The 26688-nt window shown below is 36.4% G+C and overlaps 1 protein-coding gene across 1 annotated transcript in view; it reads right to left on the bottom strand.

Moving 5' to 3' along the window:
• Positions 1 to 6349: 6349 nt before the first annotated feature.
• PRKCH (protein kinase C eta) overlaps positions 6350 to 26688 on the bottom strand; it is a 258990-nt gene continuing 238651 nt past the window's right edge. The window contains exons 13-14 of the mRNA XM_031952686.1: positions 9221 to 9364; positions 6350 to 7583 (exon numbers count right to left, since the gene is read on the bottom strand). Coding sequence (XP_031808546.1) covers positions 7437 to 7583; positions 9221 to 9364 — 291 coding nt within the window. The 3' untranslated portion in view covers positions 6350 to 7436. The remainder of the gene's footprint in view (positions 7584 to 9220; positions 9365 to 26688) is intronic.

Genomic DNA, 26688 nt, shown 5'->3' with positions numbered 1-26688 from the left:
GTTGAAATAATTCCTGACTGACCCTTGACTTTTTATTCTTCTTTTTCTCTGAGAGACTGTAGAACAGATCCAATGGCAAATGAGTATGAGAATTCTTGATGTAATACTAACTTACTTATGGAAGTTTACCTGCTTCAATCACCACATGAAGTAACCTTCTGTTTCATGTCATGAAGTAACCTGGACTCAGGTTATCTATGGAAGAGTCTTCAAAATTTCTAAAAAGAAGTTTTTCCTGTTTCCCTTCTCTCTTTCTAGCACAAGAGTTCTTAACTCTTTTTGTGTATGTGTTGGGGCAGATAGATAGTATCGAAGGTCAAACTTAGAGTCAGAAAAATCCAAGTTCAAATTTAGGTTCAGCCACTTCACTACCTGTATAAAGTTGGGCAAGTAATTTAATCTGCTTGCCTCAGTTTCCTCATCTGTAAAATGGAAACTAAAACAGCACATATCTTGCAGGGTTGTTGTGAAAATCAAATAAGATGTTAATTGTAAAGTGCTTGGCATAATGCCTAGCCCACGGTAAGTGCTATATAAATATTAGCTAATATTATTGTGTGTGTCATGGATTCTTTTTGTCAGTGTAGTAGAGCCTATAGTCCCCTTTTTTTTTCAGAATAATATTCTTAAATATATAAAACAAAATATATAGAATTATAAAGGAAACCAATTAGGTTAAAATGTAGTTATCAAAATATCAAACAAGATCATGAATTCTAGGTTAAGAATGCTAATCTGACACATTGCTACTCTTGTAGCTAGGGGAGGAGAATCTTTTTCTTCTGAGTAGCAATTTAACAAGCATTTATCAATCACTTCCTATGTATTAGTCTTGGGAGTGCTACAGCAGTAATCAATTTGGAACCCTCTCAGATGTGAATGACCTCCTCAGATCTGGCAGAAAGTATTTTGCAGACTGAGGACAGACAATATTGCAAATTTACTCCATATTTATTCTCTGTAAGCTGTCAAGATTCATATATGATAGTGGTGTTTGGTTAAACTATGGAAATATTTTCCTAGGTATTCTTTATCTAATCAGGAAAGAGTAGTGCTGATGGTGAAGATGGGAAAATGCTGGAAAAGTGCTGTTGGACCTTTAGGCCCTACCTACATGGAAATCTTACTCTTTCACCAAAGCATGAATGATAGTCATCAGAGCATCTGAAGGAGTATGATCATCTTGATAGGATAACTGGTCTTTAAATGAGGAAATGACTTGGATGTTGTGTTGCTGTTGTTGTTTTTAAAGAAGGGAGCCTTATTATAGCCATAGGATTGAAATGAATTAGGAAAGAGAAAAAAAGAATATTCTATATGTAAGAGGAATGGAATCCACTGTAAGAGGAAAAATGAAAGTTACCTTATTTCTTTGGTTCAAATTAAAAAAAAGAGAGAGAGACTATAATCACATAGTTGACTTTTACCTTGTCAACTCTTCAGTTCAATGGGAGGGTGAGGGTCACATTAGTAGGGAGTTCTTTTCTATTGGAAAAATTCATGGACTTTCCTAATCTTTATCCTTGGACCTTGTAGAAATAGGTTACAAGGACCCAGTTTGAAGCAGAGCCACAGGCAATGAGAATTACTGTCTATTCTGTTTAAATCAATACTACCACATTAAACAACTGGGTGTGAATCAAAGGCTGGAAATAAATATAACACAAAGCCTTTTTTACAGGCAATAGTCAAAGCCAAGCCTTTGGCTGGAATATATTCAAAGCAGCTTGAATTTAATTAAGTTCAAAAGATGATAAAGAGCTGAGGTTCTTGGCCACTCGGTTAAATTATCACTATTGTTAAAAAAAAAAAATGCAGCTTACAATGCAATCGACATGTTTTTTCTTGCTTGTGCCTCATTTATCAAAAGGTGATGCATGAGTCTGATTAGGGAAATGGTGGTAGCCCAACATAGTGATAATCACCACTACTTATATTTGTAGAGCACTTTAGCATTTACAAAGTGCTTTGTTGACCATAATCCTATTGTGATATTACCATTTTATGAACAGAGAAATTGAGACTTGGTGTCTGACCCCTGAGCTAAGATTTGAATCTAGGTTTCTCAGCTCCACTGTTTGTGATCATTCCCCTAAAAATACATAGTACAACTCTTAGAGTCCTCACCTTTTGAGGAAGGGAAAGGGCCTGAAAAAAACTGAAACTTCGAATTTCTCTAAGAACTTCCCAAGAACTGCTTTACTTACTCTTATTTCAGAGGTTGATGTCCTGATTGCATCAGATCATACAAAGTTCAGCTTCTTTCTGATGGTAAAAATTCCAGAGTTTTCATATACAAACAAGGTCTCATGTAACATCTAAAACTTAGGGCTAACAAATGTTCCCCACTAAAAGGGCTACCATCCTTTACAATTTTCTAAAACATTTTAGCTAGTATTAATAGCATATCTATCTGAACAGACAAGCCCTTTTTAAATGCTTTGCAGCTATTTTTAAAATTTAACTAAAATGTGTAGGCCAGTTCAACAGGAGTGAAATGAATTGGAATAAAGGGGGAGGGATTGGGTGGGGAAAGGTGGAAAGACGAGGCAGGGTGTTGTAAGATTCCTCATTTGGTTTCAGTAGCTGAAATGGCCCTGAGTGAGTGAGTAATCATTGCAATTTCATCATGAAGTCCCTGCTAACTAAGGACAGGGAATCTAGCCAACTATAGCTGACTCAACATCTCTTGACTGGTTGGGTCATATTAAAACTTCTTCTAATCCAGTCCTGGGCTGTTGTTGCCAGAGAAGTTTCTAAATTGTAAAGCAAGATTCTAGAGGACTGATTACAACAAAGTGATCTTTCTAAAGAAGATGGGAATCAACAGTTTTCTTTTACTTCTTATTCAACATATGAAAAATGCTGTTGTCTTTTCTCTAAGAGTATGAAAAAGAAATTATGGCCATTGTTAAAAACAAAACAATATTATCTTGGTTACTGAAGTCATCCCAGAAAACCTAATTTAACTAGTACGATTGAAGGTTGATTTTAGAATTGGAAAATACCTTAGAAATACATCTGACCTTTCAGTTATTCGGATGATTATGTCCAAATATCAGATTCACAAAGTTTAGAGAGTTATACACATACACAGGTGCACATTATTAGAGGAAGCTAAGTAGTAAAGCAATGGATCTTTAGTCAGGAAGAATAGGTGTGTCAATCTAGTAAAGTCATTTAACCCTTGCCTCAATTTACTCATCGGTAAAATGAAGAAAAATATTTATCTTTCATGGTTATTGTGTTAAAGAATGAAAAGGGGTCCTCCTGAACTTTCTTTTTGAGTTGATATATTTTCCAGAAACATTGGATCCAGAGGCCCCAGGAGGCTCTGAATGACAAGGACAAAGCCACTCCCATTCCCCCATAGGTTTGCATACCAAACAGGACTCCCTGTGTAGCCTTGGAAGTTGACAGGCACCATCAGCCTGCACTAGGCTGTAAAACTGCTTGTGTAGATGGAACCCTTGTAGATAAGCAGGCCATCATCTCTTCATGGTCTAACAATTTCCAAGGGAAAAGAATACCACTTTTGCCATCACCTTGCTCCTCCCTTTCAGGAAGGATTTTGTCCTTTTACTACCTTTGCTATCTCTCTCCTATGTTATACTCCTTTAGGGGAATTTGTATTTCCTCTTCCTTCCTACAGTTGAACTATTACAAACATGCAAATGTCTGAATGAAGTCTTTGGGTTCCACCTGTATATTCATTTTCTTGTAATAAACCTAGTTTTCATGTAATTTTGTGAAGTTGGTTACCCGTTAACAGTTTGAGGATCAAATTAGATAATATTTGTAAAGTATTTTTGCAAACTTCAAAGTGACAGCTATTATCACCATAATGCAACAAGTAAATATAAACAGTCATCTTATAGTGCCTTAACATTATTGATTCCTTATGGTTCCATGTACTTTTAACTTCATTACCAGCATAAATGACATGGACCCTGCTTTGAACCACCTTAAAAACAACAACAACAATAAAATCAAAACACTAGGTTTAAGAGTTCCACAAAAATGCATTTTTTCCTTATTGTCCTGGTTAGTTTCCATTTTGATGGCTCAAGGGGACATGACAATGATGATAGATTCTTGAAAGTTAAGGCAGCAGGTTTCAAGTGATGCTACTTTTCACCATGATACAAAGGCTCTGATTATGGGCCTGGCAATGCTTGTCATCTGAAGAGCAACCAAGCTGAGCACAGAAAAACTTATCACCAATCACAATATAAGAAACCATCAATTAAGGCATGGAGAGGTTGCATTCTGTATTGATGATAAAATCCAATGACAAGAAGGAAGACCAAAATAATACAGTTTATGGGGAAAATAATGGGATTTGGAAAATTTTTATTAGCCATGTGACTTAAAAGACTCCTCTATAATTGAAGAGCATGTCTTTATTTAAACTGTTATGGGTTATTATTCACCCCTCCCCCAAATATGTACTTTAAAAATAATTTAAATTAATGACAAAAGTGGAAATAAAGGCCTTGTGGAGCAATGAAGGCAAATTCTTTCTTTTGGACTTCTCACCCTCTCACTGCTCTGGTGGTAAATGATAGAGCAGAGGATAAAGCTCTTAGATGGAAGGACTGGAAATTTCATTGGTATAGGGAACTCTATCCATTCCAGTTGACACATTTTCTGTAGCTTCTTACAGTTACAGGAACTTTTAGTTTAGCTTAGGCTCCTAATTTTGTCTTAGAGTGCTTTTTAGAATACTAGGGGATATACATAAGTGATAATTGCTCAGGGTCCCACTTCCAGTACACTTCAAAAACAGGACTTGAACTCAAGTATTCCAGGCCTTAAAGGTCAACTCTTATCTACTTACTATTGATGAGATCCTGAATAGTGAAGATTTTGGGCAGAGAGAAACTAAAGAACTGATAAAATTAATCCCTGGGGCAGGCAGGAAAAAGACAGAGATCAGTTTAGCATCATGGTTTCACCCCCTGGGGAAGTTGTCCAGTCAGGAATCTAAATTATGTCAAACTCCCAGGGCTCATGCTTTGCAGGAGTCTTGGGCAGCCTCACCTTGCTATATCTTATTAGAAATCCTAGTGCCTAGGTTAAATTTTCCTTTATAAAAGCTACTTTTAGGGGTTGGGGGGCAGCTAGGTGGTAGTGGATAGAGCACCAGCCCTGAAGTCAAGAAACCTGAGTTCAAATCTGGCCTCAGATACTTAACACTTCTTGGCTGTGTGACCCTGGACAAGTCACTTAAACCCCCAATTGCTTCAGACAAAAAATAAATAAAATAAAATAAAATCTTCTTTTATGGTTCATGCTATACTCGTTTCCCTTCTTTGGGTTAGTCTGCCAGGCACTCTGCCTTGTGGTGTCTTTCCCCACCCCCACCATGCCACGAGGTATCCCCCCCCCAATCCTACTATGTTTCTCAACCCCTCTTTGCCTCCTTATAGCTAACTAACTTTTTTTGGGGGTGCTATGTCACTTTCAGGATTTAGCCTGACAGCTAAGGGCATGCTCCAACCTAATGGGGTGTTTCTTTTCTCCTGGTAAAGGGCAAGTTCCATTAGGGAACTTGCCCTTTCCACCATTAATTATTAAGACCTCTTTCATAAGCTCTCCCAACTCTGTTTCATATTTACCATTCCTGGTACCTATTGTACCTCTTATTTTGTCTGTAACCTGTTCCCATAAATAAATCTATTTTTGCCAAAGAGAATAGCCATTGTGAATTCTTCACATGACTGAAATCCAAATTTGGTGCCTACCATCCTCTGGTATCTACACCAGCCACATTACTATGTCTTGTTGCTTCTCATAATGGCAGGAATTGAGTCTCTTTCTCTCTCTCTCTTAAAAAGCCTATTTCAGCTTCTTTAAAGTGAAAAGGAATTTAGAGCTGAATGGTACTTCAGAGGACATTTATTCCTCCCCTCCCCAATTTTTCCAGATGAGAAAAAAGAACCTGAAAAAGTTAAATAACTTGCCTTAGATCACATGAATACTAGCAGTATAGAAATTTGAACCTAGAGTCATCAGCTACAAATGTGTTCTAATAAAGAGCTTGTTGAGTGAATGAACTTCAGTTTCCTTATGTGTAAAATGGGGTTACAACATAGTATCTTAGTTACTCAATAAATATTTGGTGAAGGAACATCTGTCTTGCTTGACTTACATGATAATAGTGGGAATAAAATGAAATAATGTGCATAATTAGACAATATACATTTTAAACTGTCAAAACACTATCTAGCCTGCTGGGAAACTCATTTTCCATGGAGAATTCCCTAAGCATGAGAAAGGCGATAACTAGGGCTTTCATCCTATTTCAGAATAGTGAAAAAAAGATCCAAGTTTAGAATTCAGAGAATATCCTCACAAATACTTCAGGCATAGCTTTATTTAAACCACAATGGAGTATTTAATTGGCACACTTATAATAAGATCTCCACTTAAACCATAATTTAAATAAACAACAAAAGTACAGATAGCTCTACTAGTAGAGGTTGGGTTACTGCACACAGAATCTTCCCTCCCTCACAGACACAAAAGTAGTTTTACATCCAGCTAATTAAACACAAAAGTAGGTGGGAGCCTAAGGCCCAATTTTTTGTTAGCATGCACCCGCTGATGCCAAACTCCTTTCCTTATTCCTTGTCTTATTTAGAAAAGAGAGCCCTGTCTTTCCAGGGGAAAACAGTGGGCATGCAAACAAAAATAGTTTAAGGATAAAGGCATTTCACAGAATGCAAACAATAATCTCATATTTCACAAACAGAACAGAGGGGAACCTTGTCTTGGTTATCATTGTAGAAACAAAGGTGGTTTGATTGCTTTGTTAGGTTTTTGCATTTATTTGTTATACTTCAGCACAGTAAAGTATTTTACATGGAAGCTCCAGAGTCCAGAAGAAAGCCATTGAGTTTCTTGGAAGAGAAGAGCATCAAATTCTTCATCAGCAGGTAAGAGCCTTTTTTTTTTAAACTTCTCCCTGAATTTTCCCAAGTTGCCACCTGGTGCTGGTTCCAAAGGTCTAAAATGCAGGCAGGGTCAGGTTGTTTTGCCACTGCCTCATCAGTGTAAAATGTCTGTTTGGCTCAGAAATGCTAAGATACTCAGCTCATGCTCTGTGTTGGTCTTCCTCCTTCCTTTTTTGCTATTGCCAATTTCCCCCAAACCCAAATTACGCTTGGGCATATTACTCTTGAACCCAATACTTCAACACTTAGTCTGATCTCTGAATCAACTGTTGAAAGTACCATGGTCATTCCAGCACTATACAGATTTGACCACAAAGACAATGTTGCACATATTCCATGGTATCCTTTTTCTTCTTCTTCTGTATGTTCTTCACATTAAGGTAACGTTGTTGTTGTAAAATAAGGCTATGGCTAAATACTTCTTAAAAAGGAAATTCCTGGAAAAATCTGTCATCTTCTACATCTTTTCTCTTAAGGCTATGATTGCAATTCTGGAGATACATAGGAAAAGTTTCTAAATTCTTCCTGGTTAATCATAGGAAGATGTCCCTCATCAAGTGGAGTTAAAACTGGCTCTTCTCTTATAAAGTCAAGATCAAAATTACTGACATCTTCTCGGGATTTCTGTGAAACAAAAAGAGAAGAGAAATGAACTTGAGACTTGAATCATCTTACATTAGTCTAGGCACATTCCAAAAATTTCAAATAATGGCTTTAGAATTCTCATTTGACAATTTTATTATTGCACTAGTCCATAAATATGATTAATAATTAAAATGCTTTGTGCTACAGAACTTTGTTTTTTTAATGCCTGTAAATCCATTAAGTTAATGAATCACAAGAAAATCTTACTGAGTAGTCAATGTTAGACACTAAAATTAAGGAACTTCAACATAATCACAAAGATCAAATCTGCCAATAGTTATTAATGCTCTGAATTCTTTCTTCAAAGCAAACAACAATAATAAACTTTGTACAAGCCAAAGAAGAGGGACTTTGTATTTAAGCTTTGCATCCCTCCCAGTATTTAGGATAGTGAAGACACATAACAGAAAATGAATGCTTATTGTTGAAAGCCTTCATTGTAAAACTAAGAGTTGGAAATAATGATCTACAGTCTTATTAATTGGCTGGCTTTCTATTCACTGTGCCATGCTGCCATGTAAATATTTTAGGAGTCTTTCTGGCAGGGTGCATTCTTCACAGTAATGGAAGACAAAGGACATTCATCTTTTTTTTATTTTTTTCTTTCTTTTTTCGTGAGGCAATAAGGGACAAATGATTTGCCCAGAGTCATACAGCCAGTAAGTGTCAAGTGTCTAAACCCAGATTTGAGATCTTCTTGAGTCCAGGGCTAGTGCTTTAACTAACACTATGAAACCTAGCTGCCCTAAATTTAATTTATCTTTGGCTCCTGATCTACAACACATCAGGCCATCTGAGACTAAAATAGCTGCATATTTTATACCTTTGGAAAGATTTCGAACAATATACACAGAGATGGTGCTAGAGTTTTTAATACCCTGTGTAAGCACAGGTCAAAATCCTGCAAATCTTTTTTCTCCCATCTTTTCCAGTGTCCTCTTCCTCCAAGTATCAGCACTATTCTTTGCCCTGCTTCTCTCTCTCACCATGCCAGCTAGCTCTTGAGCTTACCACAAGTTCAACAGCTGCCTCCCCAAGAGCTCCACCCTAGACAGCTGTGCATGGGGCACCGAGGGAACTGTCAGTAGGGGTATTGATAGAGAGCATTTTCCTGGCTACTAGTTCCTGAGTTCTGCAGTTAAAATAAGATCTTTCTAATTTAAAAAGCCAGAGTCCATATTAAGAGAACTAAGTTTCACTTTTTTTGTTTGTTTGTTTCCCACAGGGACTTTGGAAAACTACAGAGCCTTCAGTTGTCAGGAAACAGAAGGAAATTCTTGTATCAATACCACACTGGTCATTATTCAAACCATAGAACCCCTTGGGAGGTGAGTCTCGGATCTGGAAGAATTTCAGGACATGCAAAACTCAGGCAGATTTCACTTGAGTTTGAGGAGCATGAAGAAGGTTAAAAAAAAGTTATACAAGCAATAAACATTGAATGGCTTGGACATTTGGATTGAAAGCCCACCAAGCAAGAGTAGCATAACCTAAGGTTACATTGTAAGGTGTGAACTAGACTGGAGCATCTTATATGTTGTATGACTTGTAGAGGATGCTTTCAGACAATTAATGGACAAAGAGAGACTTTTCTCATATTGCCCTGGGACACTTACAATTCTGGGTCTGAAGGGTGGTTCTAGTTGGCGCTGGTTCAGTTGGACCCAGTTAATTTCTTTAAAGAATGGATGTTTCAAGATGGTATGCTCACCACCTTGAGTCACACTTCCCAAGCGCATATTGGGATTCTTGGTCATGAACTAAAAGAGAAAGAGAGGAAATAGTTCCATTTATACATATTCAAGGTGTTATAATATACATATATGTTGACAATGGTAGAAAGGTTTATGGGAATCTTTCTGGTGATTCTTATTTAGCTGGCTGCATTTTCCATCTGTATTACACAGGGCAGAACACACATAGCACGAGCCATTTTTTAAAAGCAGAAATACATCCATAACCATACTCTTTATCAATTCCATTTCAGATGGTCCAATTCACCAAAAAACTAAAATAAAGTTGGAGTGTCCAATTCTCAATTATGTAAACTTTTCTTTTTTTTTCTAAGAGAAACTTTTTATACAGACTGCCTTTCTCTCACATTGTAGCTCCAGATGGGAGTGTCATTTAGGAGTGGAACTCCTTTTTGGAACTATTTCCTAAGAAACAGCTCTTCTGAGAAATAGATGCTTTTTTTCTTTCCTACTATAATGTAACCACAGCAAGAAACAGATCTTTGTTTTATTTACAGCAAGTTGGTTGTGACAAAGTTCTCTGGCTGTCAGAAAATCAAGGTATCTCCCTGTCCGTTTAAAAGACAGAAAGTATAGTTTTAGGTAGAAAATTTCTTATAAGATACTTTCCATTTGGGATTCTGGATTTAATGGCCTTGAATCAGTTATCAAGTCAAGGGAACATTCCTACATATTTTAGGGATTAAGTGGTTTTGCATTTGTAAGTTGGATATCTTATATGCAAGTCTTTATCATTATAGTCACAAATGGATCTTAGCCATCCATTCCTAGTACAGAAGTTCTACTAAGGTGTAATGAATTAAATTATACTCCACAAAGTGGCCAACAAAGACATTTACTTATTTCCTGACCAACCTAGACTAGGATCATTGACTTTCCACGTGTGGAATGTGATTTTTCAATTATAAAAGGCCTACACAAAGATTTTATAATTGTTTTTCCTTTTCAAGTAAGAGGAAAATCCGTTCAGATAAATTAGTTAACAAAAAAAACAAAAAACAAAAAACCAACCAAACAAACAACAGAAATGTTCCTTAATCCAAGATAAATTAACCTCTTTCTATTTATTAATGTGAGAATGTTATTCTATGATTAGAGAAATGGTCCCTGAATGAACTCAACCATAGCTGAATTTTCAGAAAACAAAGGTCAGTTCAGTCAGTCAATAAGTATTTATTAAATGCCTACTATGCGCTAGGTACTGTGCTAAAATGAACAGAACTCAAGTTTGGAGAATGCCTCAGCAGATACCTGAAGTTGTGATGACAATGGTTTGCTTTAAATGGATAATAATATTATTGGGGTAGGGGGAGAAGAGAGACTTCAAAAACCTCTAAGCAAATCTGAAAAGAAGAAACTTGGACAGAATGTTAGAAACCTTCAAAGAAGAGCTAATAAAAACAAAGTTATTAATTGGATTTAATGGCTTCTCCCTCCCAGGGGAAAGAACACAAAAGTCACAAGTGGAGGTACATTAAAGATGGGACAAAACATAAAAGGCCAAGACCATGAATCACAGGATATTCTGACTGGGACATTCAGAAACTCATCAAGCAATTAAAGTTTAGTTAAACACAGATTAAAGAAATAAATTTCTTATAGTCAGATTCCGTTTAGCAGGAGTTCTGAATGCATATTGGTTTGAGTTTTATAAAAGCAAGCTCATGCTTGCCTCAGCTGAGAAGAGAGTGAGACAATTGCTATAAAATGGAAAAATAAAACAAAAATTAGATGGAAAAAAATTCAATAGATATTGTCTTTTCTCAGAAATTATACCTAAATAAAACTCCCAGCTTTCATTTGTGAAGCTCACTAACAAAGAACAATTCTAAGACTCAGCATATGGGGAAAGGAAATAGTCCCAGATGGCTTATTTGAACTTCTTAGGCCTGCCAATTATAGCTGGTAATTATGCAAGAAAAGGGTGCCCTATGAGAATCAGGGTACCACTTGTTCTTTATATTAAGATGCATATAACAATAACATTGTACTACTATATTCCCTGGAGTGACCAGAAGTTCCCATTTTTGAAAGGTTGCTTCTCTCCCATTCCCCTCTCTAATGCACCTCAATAATTGGTCTTTTTTTTCAGGGGGGAGGGGAAGGGTTATTAAATTCTCTGAAGTCAGCAGATGGGAGTTGTCCCTAGGCAGAGATTCTAGGAGTGACTGGCTACTCGTTCTTCCCCAGAAAAGTTTTGAGTTACAGGTAGCTGAGTTCTAAAGATAGCAAGAAAATGCCCCTTCTAGTTTTTGATTAGCACCTTTGGATAGGGTTCTATGATAAAACACAACGTAAATGTGACTTATTGCTTCAGGGAAAGACAGAAATATATATATATATATATATATTTTTTACGAGATAAGTACATTTCCTTAGTGTTCTAAGATGTTCTTCAGAATGACCAACACACACACATACACACACACAATTTTGCAAACAGGTTAGTTTTAGATCTGATCTCCCTTGAGAGCAGGGGCTGTTTTTTTTGCCTTTCTTTGTATCCCCAATGCTTAATCTTGTTCCTGGAAGACAGTAGACATTTAATAATGGTTTTTGGTTGATTTATTATTACCATGGCTCTTTTAAAATTTTTTTCGAAGGTAAATGTGTTTCTGTAGTTCAATTCAACTCCAACTCCTCATTCATCCTCCCCAAATCCATTCATTAAACAAATTTCAATTAAAAATACATACTGTATGCAGAATATTTTGATAAGTTTGGGGGTTGAAATTACATAAAACATGGCCAAGTAGGTATATGGTTTAGTGGCAAGAATATTTTATTTGGAGCCAGAGAACCTATATTCAAAGTCTGCTTGCAGGACCTTGGGGACCTCACTTAAGCAAGTTAACAAGCCCTATGTATCAGGCAATATGCTAAGTGAGGGTCATACCAAAAAAGTTGTGAGAAGGTAGCTAGATGACTCAGTGGATAGAGTACCAGCCCTGAAATCAGGAGGATCTGAATTCAAATTCAACCTCAGACACTTAACACTTCCTAGCTGTGCAACCCTGGGCAAGTCACTTAACTCCAATTGCCTCAGGGGAGAAAAAAGTCTCTAGCCTCAAGGAGTTGATAGGCTGAGGTATGGCTGGAAGGCAACGTGTAAACAACTATACACAACCAAGATATGAAGATACATTAGAAAAAGTCATCAGAAGGAAAAAAAAATTACCATTAAAGGAGATCAGGAAAGATTTATTGAAGAAGATGGATTTAAGTTGAAATCTGAAGGAAGCCAGAGAAGTCAGATAATAGAGGTTAGAAAAAAAGAGAATTTGAGACAAAGGGGACAGCCAGTGAAAATTCAGACTGGAGAGATGGAGTATCTTGTAGGAGGAACACAAAGGAAGTCAGAATCACTAGACTGTAAAGTCTGTGGCAGTCTGTATAAGAAGACTGGAAAGGTAAAATGGAACCAGTTTAAAAAGTCAAAAAGATTTTACATTTGGTCCTGCAAATGTTAGAGGCTTTGGGCCTTAATTATTTTATCTAGAAAGTGAGGAGGATTGAATTAGATAGCTTCTGGGAGTCTATTCAGAACTAAATCTAGGAAACTATGAATGATCCTATGACTTTTATCTGGAAGGAATCTTTTAGAAACAAGCCCAAATGAAAACAAAACAAAACAAGGTATAAGGAATTGACTAAGGTCATATAGATAGCAAGTAAGCTACCACCATTAGAAGCTTTCATTAGGATGGGAGATCTATATGTTTTTTCACAATTTTTATGGATTTTATGTGTAACTTCACATATGGTTTCTTAATTGTGAATAGCAATGAAAAAGAACCTATTACTTAAAATTTTTAAAAACAAAGGTAGAAAAAATTTCGTTTTGAATATAACTGAGGAAAAATATTAAATAAATAAAATTTAATGTGTTAGTACTACAATTCTTTTTTTTTTAATTTCACCTTTTTTTTAACTTTTTTTTTTTTATTTAATAGACTTTTATTTACAGGATATATGCATGGGTAACTTTACAGCATTAACAATTGCCAAACCTCTTGTTCCAATTTTTTAACCTCTTACCCCCCCACCCCCTCCCCCAGATGACAGGATGACCAGTAGATGTTAAATACATTAAAATATAAATTAGATACACAATAAGTATACATGACCAAAATGTTATTTTGCTGTACAAAAAGAATCAGACTCTGAAATATTGTACAATTAGCTTGTGAAGGAAATCAAAAATGCATGTGTGCATAAATATAGGGATTGGGAATTCAATGTAATGGTTTTTAGTCATCTCCCAGAGTTCTTTTTCTGGGCATAGCTGGTTCAGTTCATTACTGTTCCATTGGAAATGATTTGGTTGATCTCGTTGCTGAGGATGGCCTGGTCCATCAGAACTGGTCATCATATAGTATTGTTGTTGAAGTATATAATGATCTCCTGGTCCTGCTCATTTCACTCAGCATCAGTTCGTGTAAGTCTCTCCAGGCCTTTCTGAAATCATCCTGTTGGTCATTTCTTACAGAACAGTAATATTCCATAATATTCATATACCACAATTTATTCAGCCATTCTCCAACTGATGGACATCCATTCAGTTTCCAGTTTTTAGCCACTACAAAAAGGGCTGCTACAAACATTCATGCACATACAGGTCCCTTTCCCTTCTTTATAATCTCTTTGGGATATAATCCCAGTAGTAACACTGCTGGATCAAAGGGTATGCACAGTTTGATAACTTTTTGAGCATAAGTACTAAAATTCTTATCTCCCTTACTAAATTGTCATCTTATAGGGAGCATGACTTTAGTCTCATACAGTTAGAGAGATACTATGAAACTAAAATGGAAAAAAAAAACAGAAAAAATTATTATGCAAATATTATCACTATCATCATCACCATTACTACTAGTAGAGAAAATGTAAAGGAGTAGAAAAATGCAAAAAATGTTATTGGCTATTATGCTAATTAGCTATAAAAAAGTAGATGAGTTTAAGATTTCATTATGGGTGGCTGGTAGGATGATGGGTTCATTAACAAAAATACAATATCTAAAAACATGAAATAGAGTGGATGGAATTGCCAAAAGAAGGTTAAAATAGTCTTGGAAATAGCTATATTTAGGGGCAAGAGAATGAGAAACGATTAAGAGCTGAAGAATTTTCAGAGATCATCTAGGTCAAGGCTATCAATCTAAAGATGAGGAAATTGATGCTGAGAGTGAAGTGACTTGTCTGAGATCATACAGTAAGGGTGATTGAGATGGATATGGAAGCAGTTGGAGATTGAGTCGTCAAAGGTAGAAGTCAATTTGGGATAGTATGGTATCCAAGAAGGCAAAGAAAAGAATTTCTAGGAGGAAAGATCATTGAAAGTGCCAAATTCTTCAGGATTAAGGTCAAGAAGAATAAGGACTGATGCAATGTCTTTGGAATTGTGTTTGCAAGATTATTGGTTACTGCTAAGAGCAATATTTCAGTAGAATGAGGACAGCAGCTTGGTTGGAAAGCACTGAATGAGTGAGCACTAAGGAAAAGAATGTGGCAGATGTAAAGAAAAGAAATGAGATGGTGGCTCGAAGGGATACCAGAATCAAAAAAAGGGATTTTTTTGTGGTCTTTAGTTTTAGGTTAGAGGAGAAATCAGTATGTAAGTGGAGAGGAAGCAATCAGCCAAGAAGAAGTGATTTAACAGTGCTAGAGAGCAAAGGATAATTGATAAAGTCAAATCCTAGAGGAGATATGAAAGTTAAGAAGGGGCAGAAAGATTAACCTTGGAGAAGGTGAGGAATACTCATGTAGGAACATAGTTTTATTGAGCATCTACTCTTTATAAGACTTTGTGGGTAATACAAAAATGAGTGAGGTACAGTTCCTATTCTCAAAGAATTTATGACCTAGAAAGATATATGATGGAAACATGGGACAGTACCAGAAGGTAAATGGAGAATAAGAAAAGTACACAATACAAATGGTGTAAGGTAAAATATGGTGTTACAAGGAGGGGCAAAACAGCACTATATGGTATAAACACAGTACTCAGCAGCTAGAAAGACCTGAACCATTCATTGCTGGGCAGAAGGGGGAGGGGTGGGTAATTAGGATTAGGGAGTACATTCTGTACAAAGTGATATTTGAAAAGAGGAGCCACTGACAGGTATTGAATAGAGAGAACAAGAAAAAGAGGAGGTCAGGTTATCTGCTGAGAGTAAGACAGATATGATTAGGATTGGAGGTTTGAAGAGAGTGGAAAATTTGAAACTGTTGTAGGGAATACCACAGGGAATCAACTAAATGAATTATGGAATAGGTTGATAGATCCAAGTGAGTTCAGATAAAATCAATTCATGGTGGAAAAAATGATTATCATTACATCACTTTCTCCAGGAATACTTCCACTTGGCATGGGAGGGGCAGAGAAAGCAAAATATAGGGTTTACCTGAACTCAAAGATGGAACAAGGCAGAGGTAAAGGGCTAATAGGGTTAAGGAATGTAGAATGCCAACTAAACAATTCTGAAATGGATGATCATAAGTACCAGGAAGGAAAGGGGGCTAGTCAAGGTAGAGGCCTTAAGGATAGGGAAAATGAGGGCTTAAGACTAGGATATTTTATCTCCTTTTCCCCCCAAGTATATAATAACATGTCCTGAAAAAAAAAAAAAAGAAAAAAAAAGGCTGAGAGAATACTTATCAGATAGGTTGGATTAGTTGTCAACTGATGTCTTTTCCAATTCTGTAAGTAGCCTGTTTGCATATAATTGTTTATATGCTGTTTCCCTATAATGACTGGGAGCTTGTTTTTTGGTTCTACTTTTCTTTGTATTTTCAAAACTTAGCACAGCATCTGACTCATGGTAGATGCTTAATAAATGTTCAAGGCAGCTAATGCTCACTGGTTTTCCAGGTAGGTATAATTAAATTAAACTGAATTCAATTCAATTCAGTTAGATTAGCGTTTGGAATCCAAAGCAATGGAAAGTATTGTAAGTGCCTACAAAACCAAAATAGCTGTGGCCATCAAGGAGTTTATATTCTACTACAAAGTAATGTCAAGAGAGCGAGAGCAGTAACAACTGAGTTTATAATAAAGAGAACATGTCTATTTTTGTGAAAAGAGCAAGGGGGATATCCTGAGCATTCCACTGGTAGCCTCACAATATCAGAAGGACTTCTAGCACATGATTAGATCCCCATGATCTCATGAGAGATCACGGATAAGCAAGCATGGAGAGATTGTGTGTGAATATCCAAATCACTGAGATTGAAAACCTACTTGAGTATATTATACTTGAGTATAATATTGAGTAGTAGCAGCAATTGAACTAAGCTTTGAAGGAAGAAAAATTACCAGAAGTAGAGGTGAGCAGGGAGTCCTTTGTAGGTGTGGAGTGCACAGCTTGTGCAGAAGTTGGAGATGGAAAGTTAAATGTTAAAAATGTTAAATAGCTAATAGGACAGTTAGGGTAGAATGAAGAGTGCAATGAAAGGAAGAAATATGAATGAATCTGGAAAGGTAGGTGAGAGGCAGATTGCATAGATATTTAAATGTTTTGATGACAGGTTTGCATTCTAACCTAGAAAAGGGAGCCAATGAAGATTTTTGAGCAGGGAAGGGATATAGATCAATAGTCTATTAGTATTCTTTTTAAGCATATTATTATTATCTTTTTTACAGGAGAGTTCTTCCTTATTTCTTTTATTATTCAAATTTGGCATCCAAATAATCAATAATTTTTTTTTAATAGACTAAGTTGTTTATTCCAAATACTGAATACTTAAGGAGGAGGTGCAGTAGATGAAGGAGGAGAAAAAATAAGCCAGAGGAAAGGAAGAATAAGGGACTTGGGAAAGTGAAGCAGGTCAGGAGCTTATAAATCAAATTCAATGTATTCAATTTCATTAGTCTCTAAGCTGAGTCTCAAGAACAGGACCTCAGCTAACCTTCTCTAAGGCTTGTGGTCCAAAACAGCAGACTCTATTAAAGACGGAGAAAAACACTGACTTCATGGAAGACTGTACATATTTACACAGAGGAATCATAGCATTTTCAAGAGCCAATAAAATGCCTTTACAGACTGGAAAAGTGAGGGCCCTTGCCAATGTAAAAAAAAAAAAAAATCTAATTCCACCCCAAAAATCTGTCTCTCTAAGTAATTGAGACTGCTGGAAAAAAAAAAAAAAATCATCCTAACAAGATTAATTACTACAGGGATTCAGACATACCTCAGATGAAATTATAGCACTCAGAAACCTGACAGAGGATAACATAATTAACTTCTGAGGTAGATGTAAGAGGCAGTTGTGGTATGTTAGACAGAGGGATGGCCTCAGACTCGGGAAAACCCCAATTCTGACCTTGGCCTTCTGACCCTGGGCAAGTCCCTTAATTATTGGCTGTTCTCGGCAAGTTTCTAAGACTTTCTAAGGTGCTAAGCAAAAATTAGTTTGGCAAAGGGAATTCCCACACTAGAAGTTCCCTATACCAATGAGAATACTGGTTCTGGTTCCCTCTCCCCCTCAAAGTAAAGGTAGATATTAGCCCCTATGTCCCAACACTAGTTTAATAAAGATATTGTATTATATTAACTACTCCATTCCATGTTTAAAGCATTTACCTGCCCCCACCTCCCTTCCAACTGTGGCTACTAATTAGAGCACTTCTTAAGAGAGCAACAGGTATTTGGTATGCTGATGTAGGTGAGAGGATGGGAGGGAGATTTCATAGATATTTTTAAGAGCATTTGGGGATGGGATTATGATTTTTTTGCATTATCAGAGGAAGGTGCTTGGCTCTTTTCTATATCTGCATTAGACATAACCTCTGCAAGTCTGAGTTTTGCCATCTATAAAGTGAGATATTTAGATTAGATGATCTCAGAAGTCTCTTAAAGATCTAAATTATGTCACTCTGTGGTTATAAGAGGAAATAAGCTTAAACAGCAACAAAAAGAATCTGGGTCTACTTGATAAAGAATATCCTAATAGTGAGTTTTAGCACTAGAAAAAGGTTGAATAATCTTCTGCAGATATTAAAAACTAAATAAATGCTCATCCTGTTGTTCTACCTGGGGCAAAAGGTATAGATTAAATGTTCTTTGAAAAATTAGAATCTGAAAATTTTCTAATCTCTGTCAAGACTTAGAACTTGCCTAATAAATGCAGAATGAGACAGACAGTTACAAATATGAACAATTAGGAAATTGTCCTCTCTGCCTGTCTTTCTCCCTCCCCATAAAACATATATATGTGTCTCTATATATATATGTATGTATATGTGTCTATATATATGTATACATACATAGTTTTGTTGCAAGGATTTTCTTTCTTGTTTTTCTAAACTGAAGATGTGTGGGAGAGAAAGAAAATAAATTTGTTGACTGAAAACTAAAATGAAAGGAAACTCTAAAAAACCAAAACAAAACAAAAAACCCAAATCTTCTTAAGAAGAGCGCCCACCTATTACAGGGACCAACCAAACAAATAAACAAAAACATTTCTCATTTTCCAGACTCAAGTAGTTAATTAATGGAAAGAATAAACTTCAAAATCTATTTTTCTGATAGCAAATTTAAAAAAAAAACAAACATGGAAAGGAAGTATGAAAGATACATTTTACAATCTAGAATATATTTAAATAGATGAAACACTTATTAAGTGCTTACTTTGTACAAAGCACAAGTGTTGAGATACAAACAGAAAAATAAGTCAGCACCTAATGTCGAGGTGCAAATGGTCTAAATAAATGGAAGAAGATTATATTATATTATAATTTTATTATAGTGTTATTATAGTGTAATCCCTTCAAAAAAGTTGTTACTGGGACACATGGCTAACACCTGCTTTACAGACTAATTATGTTATCCACTATAAGATTTCTATCCTCTATAGTGATGCCTTTTGTGAGATATATTTTCATCTTTGGTAATCTGAATCTTTGCAATAATGAAACTTATTAAAGGTTTTTTTTTTTTTTTTTTTTTTTTTTTTTTTTTTTTTTTTTTTTTTTTTTTTTTTTTTTACTGTCCTTTTAAACTAATTAAAATAAAGTCATTGGCCATAAGACTGGTTCCCATTCTGACAGTTCTATTTGATCTCCAAGAAGAATAGTTATCTAAAGCAATTAGGCTAACAAGATTTCCCTTTAGGAGCCAGATAACACTGAATTTTCTAACAATAGCTGGATTTGGCTGTTATGGAAGTATAATATGGCTTTCTAACTTCATTAGATTTTAGACTTCAACCAAAGAGAAGAAAGATGACTTTCATAGTAAGCTTTTTAAATAGATAGAAGAAAGAATTTCCTATTTGTTGCTTTCCACAGAATTGTGACTTTGTGTAGTTTCAGTGTGTATTAGGAGTGGAGGAAAGAGTAAAGAGTTAAAGCCTACATAAAACCAGATCACAAGATCACAAATTAAGAGCTGGAAGAGACAGATCTAAGAGGTCATCTAGTTTAATCTTTGCATTTCAGATGTAGGCAAAGATTCCCTGGAGAATTTCTATTTTCTAAGGGAGGAGAAGGGGAAACTTCAGCTCGATCAGATGGTGTGAGAAAGAAAAGGAGATTGGCCTTGAGGAGGGGAGAGACCATCTTGCTCTGCTGCTGCCTCTAGCCACTGAGACTGTGGATAAACTGCAAAAAGAGTGCTGAGGTGCTAAGACAGAGACTGTAGCCAATTTATTTGGAAGCTACAGAGGAAGATGAACAGTGGCTGGTGCCATTTCTGGTGCTGAGAAAAGAACTGGTGAAGTCTGAGTTTCCTGTCCTTTGCATCACTAACTCATGAGCTCTTTTGAGAGAATAGTGAGTTAATCTCTGGAAAGAGTGAGCTAGAAGTAGTGAACTACTTACTATTTTGTCTTCCTGAAAACAAATGGGGGTTGAGAACAACAAGTCATCTTACTGATATATATATATATATATATATATATATATATATATATATATATATATATATATATATATATATTTTAATGGTTTTCCCCAAGCAGAAACAACACATGAATTGGGATCCATACTTAAGACAGCAACTCTGAATGGGGCTGAGAATGTTGGCTAAAGAGAAAATCATATCCTAAAGGAAGAGCTGGGAACATGTGTCCCCACCCTCCCAAAGCTGGGAACTAGTCAAGATGGAGAAACTTGTTCTCCTCATTATCAATTTTCTACCTTTTTTCCCTCGCACTGTTAGAAAAATAACATCACTGCTAGATACAGATGAAGGAACAGACCCAGAGACTTAAGTGACTTGTCAATGGTCACAAAGGTGAGTTGAGATGTGAATTTAGAGCCCTTTGACTTCTAATCTTTCCATTAAGCCATGTTCAACAGCTCACATTTACATATGCAAAACTTAACATTTCACAAAGTACTTTCTGTCACAAAGATGCAATGCAAATATGTGTGTGTTGTAAATGAGGAAACTCAGGTGATTGCCTAGGAGATAGAATTCCAATTCAAGTATCTTCTTATCCCAAGCTCAATGTTTAATCCACCACAACATGCTGTTATCCATGGGCTGACTCAGGGTGCCATCTCAGGAGAGAACAGAGTCAGGGGTGTGTGTGTGTGTGTGTGTGTGTGTGTGTGTGTGTGTGTGTGTTGTGTGCACACTATTTTTAGCACACCTGATTTACTGGCATGCTACTTTCTGCCTACTTCTCGTCTCTATACTTCCTCTTGCTTACGGTTAACTGGGGGTGGAGGGGAGGAGATATGAACTGGTTACCTTTGCCATTACTACTCCCCAGTTACGCTATATGTGGTAATGGAGGAGTGTGGTTAGGACATGTGAATTACTGGTGGGGTTGTAGAGAGAGAGGTACCTAAAGTGAAAATCAGTCCTAATTTTGAGGAACTGAATCAATTTTGTAGGTATCTGAATCTGATCTGACAAGTTCATTAAAAGGTGGGGGGGAAATGATTCTGAAAAAAGACTTTATGACTAGCATTGGCCAAAAAAAAAAAAAAAAAAATGAGAATTCCTAGAAATAGGCTATTGTACAGAATGGTGGAATGGGACATATGATGTGCCAATAGGACGGAAGGAAGTCTACCTTCCTAAGTTAGGCTGAGATGGAAATCACTAGGCAGAACTAGAACTGGCAATCTCTGCCATTGTCATTCGGGAAGCATCTTTCTCTGTCCTTCCTCTGTGGATTGGCCCAGATGGGAAGTCAGAGAGCAGTAGAGACAATAAGAATGACCAGATCAGCCATACTCTGCTACCTGCTGCTGAGGTTGTTGATTCCTGCTTTGGCTGGGAAGTTGGATTATGAAATAACTTCCAATGTCCCTAAGGTTCTATTGTACCTTGTACTTTTCAAAGTCTTTTTTATTTATTTTAGAATCTATTCCAATGACTCAGAATAATAAAATTTTAGAGTTAAAAGGATCTCAGCAGTCAACTAATTCAACCAATAACCACAAAGGAGTCATTGCTATAACATACCTGGCAAGTGCCCATTTGATGTTTGCTTGAAGACCTTTATAGGGAGGCAGAACTTATTACCTCTGGAAAACAGCTCCTTTCACTTTGGGACAGTTCTAATTCTTAAGAAGTTTTTTCCTTACATCAAATCTTAATTTGTTTCTATGCTCTGCATAGAACCTGTTGGTTCTAGTTCTGCTGCAATACCAAAGTGAGAATTTATTTTGACTGTCTGCTTATATTATACATTATGGATTTTTTCAGCCTTCCTCTTTAATATGACCTTTCCAGCTACTCTGTGTATATGTATACATACACACAATACATGTGTGTATATATGTGTGTGTACTATGCATGCACACATATGTAGTGTGCATATATGTATAGCAATACATATGTGTATATAGTGTGTATATACTATACAGATACACTGTATAGTCCTTGTATATACATCCTTTTAAACATTGTCTCCTCCCATTAGAATAAAAGCCCCTAGAGCTTGCCTTTTTGCTTACCCAAAAGGCATAGTGCCTTGAACACAGTAAATGCTTATTGACTGACTGACTGATTACAAGCCACAATGGCTTTGGTCTAAAAGCAAATTTATCTTTGTTAAGAGCACGAAGCATGCTCAAATTGATCTTTGGTGGTTCGGTTACTAAGGGCTGAGGTTGTTTTTGTTCTGCGAACACTAATTAGCCAGTCTGTCTTGTGTTTTGATTCTATCAGACTGATATTGTAGTCTGCAATAATGTATTTCTGGAACTACACTGTACTGTATATTTCATTTCATCATAATGTAATCCTAGGCAGTATCCTGTTTACTGTCTTTGCCACAGCTGTGCTTATGCTGAAAGCCTCAGGGGAAATTTTCTGCAGTAAATCTCAAATGAGATGTGGTCAGTATGTGACAGTCCTTTCACATGGTGTACTGTCAGTCTCTGAGTGCTTTATTTTGGGATCCATTATTCCCCATTTGCCTTTCCTGTATCACCACAGCCACTTTTCAGACTTGATACTAAAGTACTAGAGTACTAGAGGTACTCTCAGGCCTGTTTTCCTGGCATTTCCTACTCACACAATTGTTATTCTAGTCATCTCATTATCGTTTTGTAGTTGCTATTGAGTCATTTTCAATTATGTCTAACTATATGTGACTCCATTTGGGATTTTCTTGGCAGAGATGCTAGAATGATTTGCCATTTCCTTTTTCATCTCATTTTACAGATAAAGAAACTGAAGCAAGCAGGGTTAAGTGAGTTGCTCAGGGTCACACAGCTAGTAAATGTCTGAAGCCAGATTTGAACTCAGGAAGATGAGGATTCCTAACTTTAGGCTGGTACTATATCCAAGGTACCATCTTGGTATTGTTATTATTACTTGAGTCATATTTAAGTCAGTCCATTCCATGTTTTTTTTATTTAAAGGTATAGGATAGAGATAAGCCTTAAAGGAACACTAAGGTCACACTGTTGTGTAACTCCTTTTAGTGTCTTCATGACAAACTTTTATAAAGCAACTGGACCTAAAATCCATTCCTCAACAAGTATTTATTAAGAGTATGTTATATGCCAGGCACTATATGATTGTATTAAAGAATAGAATAATTCCTCCTTAAAGGAGATTATATTCTAACAAGAGAGACAAGTACATATATATACAAATATAGAACTAATAGATAATTAATAAATGAAAACAACTACCAGATATTTAGGGAGGAACTTACCGATTAGGGAAGGGGGTGATAGGAGAAAAGATTCTTCATTAAGAAAGTGGTGCCTGAATTATTTTGTGTTGAAGAGAAGAATCCTATGAAGTAGAGGTGAGGAGGAAGAATATTCCAAACATAAGGGACACGATCAATTCCAAGGCACAGAGAAGGGAGATGGAGGGTCATGTGTGAGAAACAGACTGAAAGCCAGCTTGGCTGGACTTCAGAATGTGGGGAGAAAAGTAAAAAATGAAACTGGAAAGATGGGTTGGACAAGGTTGTAAAAAGCTTTACAAGATTAAGAAAGAAGTTTTCATTTGATTCTAAAGACAATAGGGAGGCTTCTGGAGTTTACTTAGTACTTTACTAAGGACATAAACTACAATGATTACATAATCTGCCTTTTCTTTGCCCTATCACTTATCTAAACTTTAGGAAATACCATCCTTTGCTTAAGTTACCTGGAATCCTAAAGAGAAGTTGAATAGGCAAGTGCTAAGGAAGGCTTATATCCCCAATCAACCTTCCTTTTGGGGAGATGGGGCTGGAAATAATGTGATCTTCAGAGCGATCTTTTAGATTTTTAAACTCAATCTGATTAATGAAAATTGTTGGAAAAAATAGTCTGAATGGTTGGAAAAAATAGTCTGAATGACAATGAGGTAAGAGTAGGGAGAAGAGAGCCAGGGAGGGCACATAAAAGAAATCAAAAAGTACATGGTGTTACAAATCTTCCCTAACATTATAGTAGAAAATTCCTTCCTCTTTTGCATGACTTTTAAATCAAACTTGCCATTAAGTGAAATGCCTTTCACCTCCTTAAAACTACAAAAAGATCATCCATGTAGTTGACATCAAAGTAATGTCCCAGTATCCAGCTTTATTATTCTTCATGTTATTCTTCCTACCATCTCTTAGCTTTTATGAAAGAAACCTCATTTATGTTGCTGTTCTCCTAATTCTCTGGCCACATATTTATTCCTCTATTGGCTCTTATTCTTCCTTCTAGATTCCCAAAATAGACAAGGCTCTATCCTTGCCTTTTTTTCTTTCACTCCACTATATTCCTAATAGATCTCATTTCTTCCTTAGCCTCTATGTGGAAACATCACACATCTTTAGCTCTAATTGTAACTTTAATCAGGGCTCTAAATTAATATTTCTAGGTGGGCATGTCCAACTCAACCTCAAACTTAACATGTCCATATTAATTTCAGTATTTCTCCCTAAACCTGCTTGTTCCTAACTTTCTGTTCCTTTCAATATGGCAGCACCTAGAAAAAAACCCCAGAGGAATAAAGGCTTTTTCTTCTCCTTTATCCTTCAGCCTCCTCATATCCAATTTGATCTCTCAACTCTAATCAATATTCTCCATTTGGAAAATTGAGTGAACCGCACTGAGGCCATCTTGTGACTCAATTCTGGATGTAGCTTATTCCCCTTTCTATTCAATTATGAATCCAGTCTAATTTATGTCTTGTGAGAAAATGTTATTGTACTGTTTGAATCTAGTTTTGCATTGCTGGAAAGCTGAATCACCTCAGTAGTACTTAGAGACCCTTATCTAAGGACTTCGGTTATGATGACCAGAAATCCAGTCAAATCTGAAAATTGATAAAAATAATTTTTTCATAATTACAGATCTCAAGTAAACCATATATATCTTATCTGAAAACAGGCCCCAGTTTCTTATGTTCCTTTGATTAAATAAGACACTTGTGGGGGGGAAGGATACCTATATTTTTGATTTCAGGAAATAGCACCTGTTCACGCTACCCCTTCCAATTCAGAAAACCCCTAATCTTTGCTCCAAATAGAAATCAAATGACCTAATCTAATACCCTGGTTTATATTCTGTTAATTATTTTCTTTTAATGCATAAAAATCCATCTCCCTTACTATTCAAGGTCCCGTGCCAATCAGAAGAGGCAGGGTATGATTTGTTATGCAAATGAAATACTTTGCATAATAAATCAATATGCTCAAACTTGAATCTTTGCTTCCCCAGTACCTTCAGATTTCACTTACCACACTCACAATCTCTTACGTTCATTCCTTCCCTGCCACCCCCACTGTCACCACTCTCACTTAAGCAATCATTACCTCAGTCAATCCTATTTTAACAACCTCCTTTCTTGCCTTCTTATCTCTTTTATCTCCTACCTCTGATCCACCATAATTTACATGATGCCTAGGTAAATCTTCCTAAAGCCCTATTACTATTATTGCTTACAGTAAGAAGGATAGGGAAGCTGAGCTATGGGGTGGAGTTTATGGTTAAAAACAATGAGGGTCAGAATTCCCATATTGATGCTTTAGGCTGTTCTACCAGGCAGTTGCAGAACTAAATGTCTTAGAAGAAAGAGGAGAGAGAATCATGTGAGTTCTCCTTAGCTGAGGAGTGTATGATTTCCCCTTAGGGTTGGGTCTATTGTTCCTGGATGACTTGTACCATCTTGACATTTTCCTGTGTTATAGTTGACCCCAGGGAAATTTTATGTGCTAGCTAGACTGGTTTACCTGTTGTTCTCCAAACTTGACATTTTATCTCCATGCTTTTGCAAAAATAAGTACCCTATTCTATTCCTGGAACACATTCTCTTGCCATGTTGGTTTCTTAGAATCCATTGCTTCCTTCAAGGTGCTCAGCAACCACCTTCTAGTTTTTCTGTTTTCTCTTACTTTATAAATTAGTAAGTGTTTATTTACACAATTTCCTGAGTAAATGCTGGCTCCTTCTGATCCAATACAATAGGCATAAGTGCCCGCTAAATCAGTTAGGCAATAAACCTTTATTAAGTGCCTCCTATGGGCCAGGTACTCTTGTGTGGAATAGGGAGATAAAGTGAAGGACTTACAGAAATGTATGAATTCTTTTTCTGTATTTTATTTTCATTATTTCTGTATTTCCCCTATGAACTGTCTAATATGTGCAGGCCCCTATGTACTTGAGCGTTGGCCAGCTATATCTGAAGCTTGAAGGCTCGATTGTCTGTTTCCTAGAAATCAGTTTTTTTCGGGGAAACAGAAACCTTCCATTCCAATCTCTCCGGATAGTAACAACCAATTAGATGCCTCCCCCTGCCCTTCTCAATGCTCTCTTACTTGTGATGTAATCTCTGTATAAAAGCTGTGTATCTTTACTACTTTTTTAGCCCTCCTACCACCAGCTTTCTCTTTCCCTTATCGAATTGCAAAGGGAGATAAAGGCCTTACAGACT

The sequence above is a fragment of the Sarcophilus harrisii genome, chromosome 2 (assembly GCF_902635505.1).
Source record: "Sarcophilus harrisii chromosome 2, mSarHar1.11, whole genome shotgun sequence".
Classification (NCBI taxonomy): Eukaryota; Metazoa; Chordata; class Mammalia; order Dasyuromorphia; family Dasyuridae; genus Sarcophilus; species Sarcophilus harrisii.
Note: the sequence above shows the minus strand (reverse complement) of the source record. Positions and strands in the feature narration are given on the sequence as shown.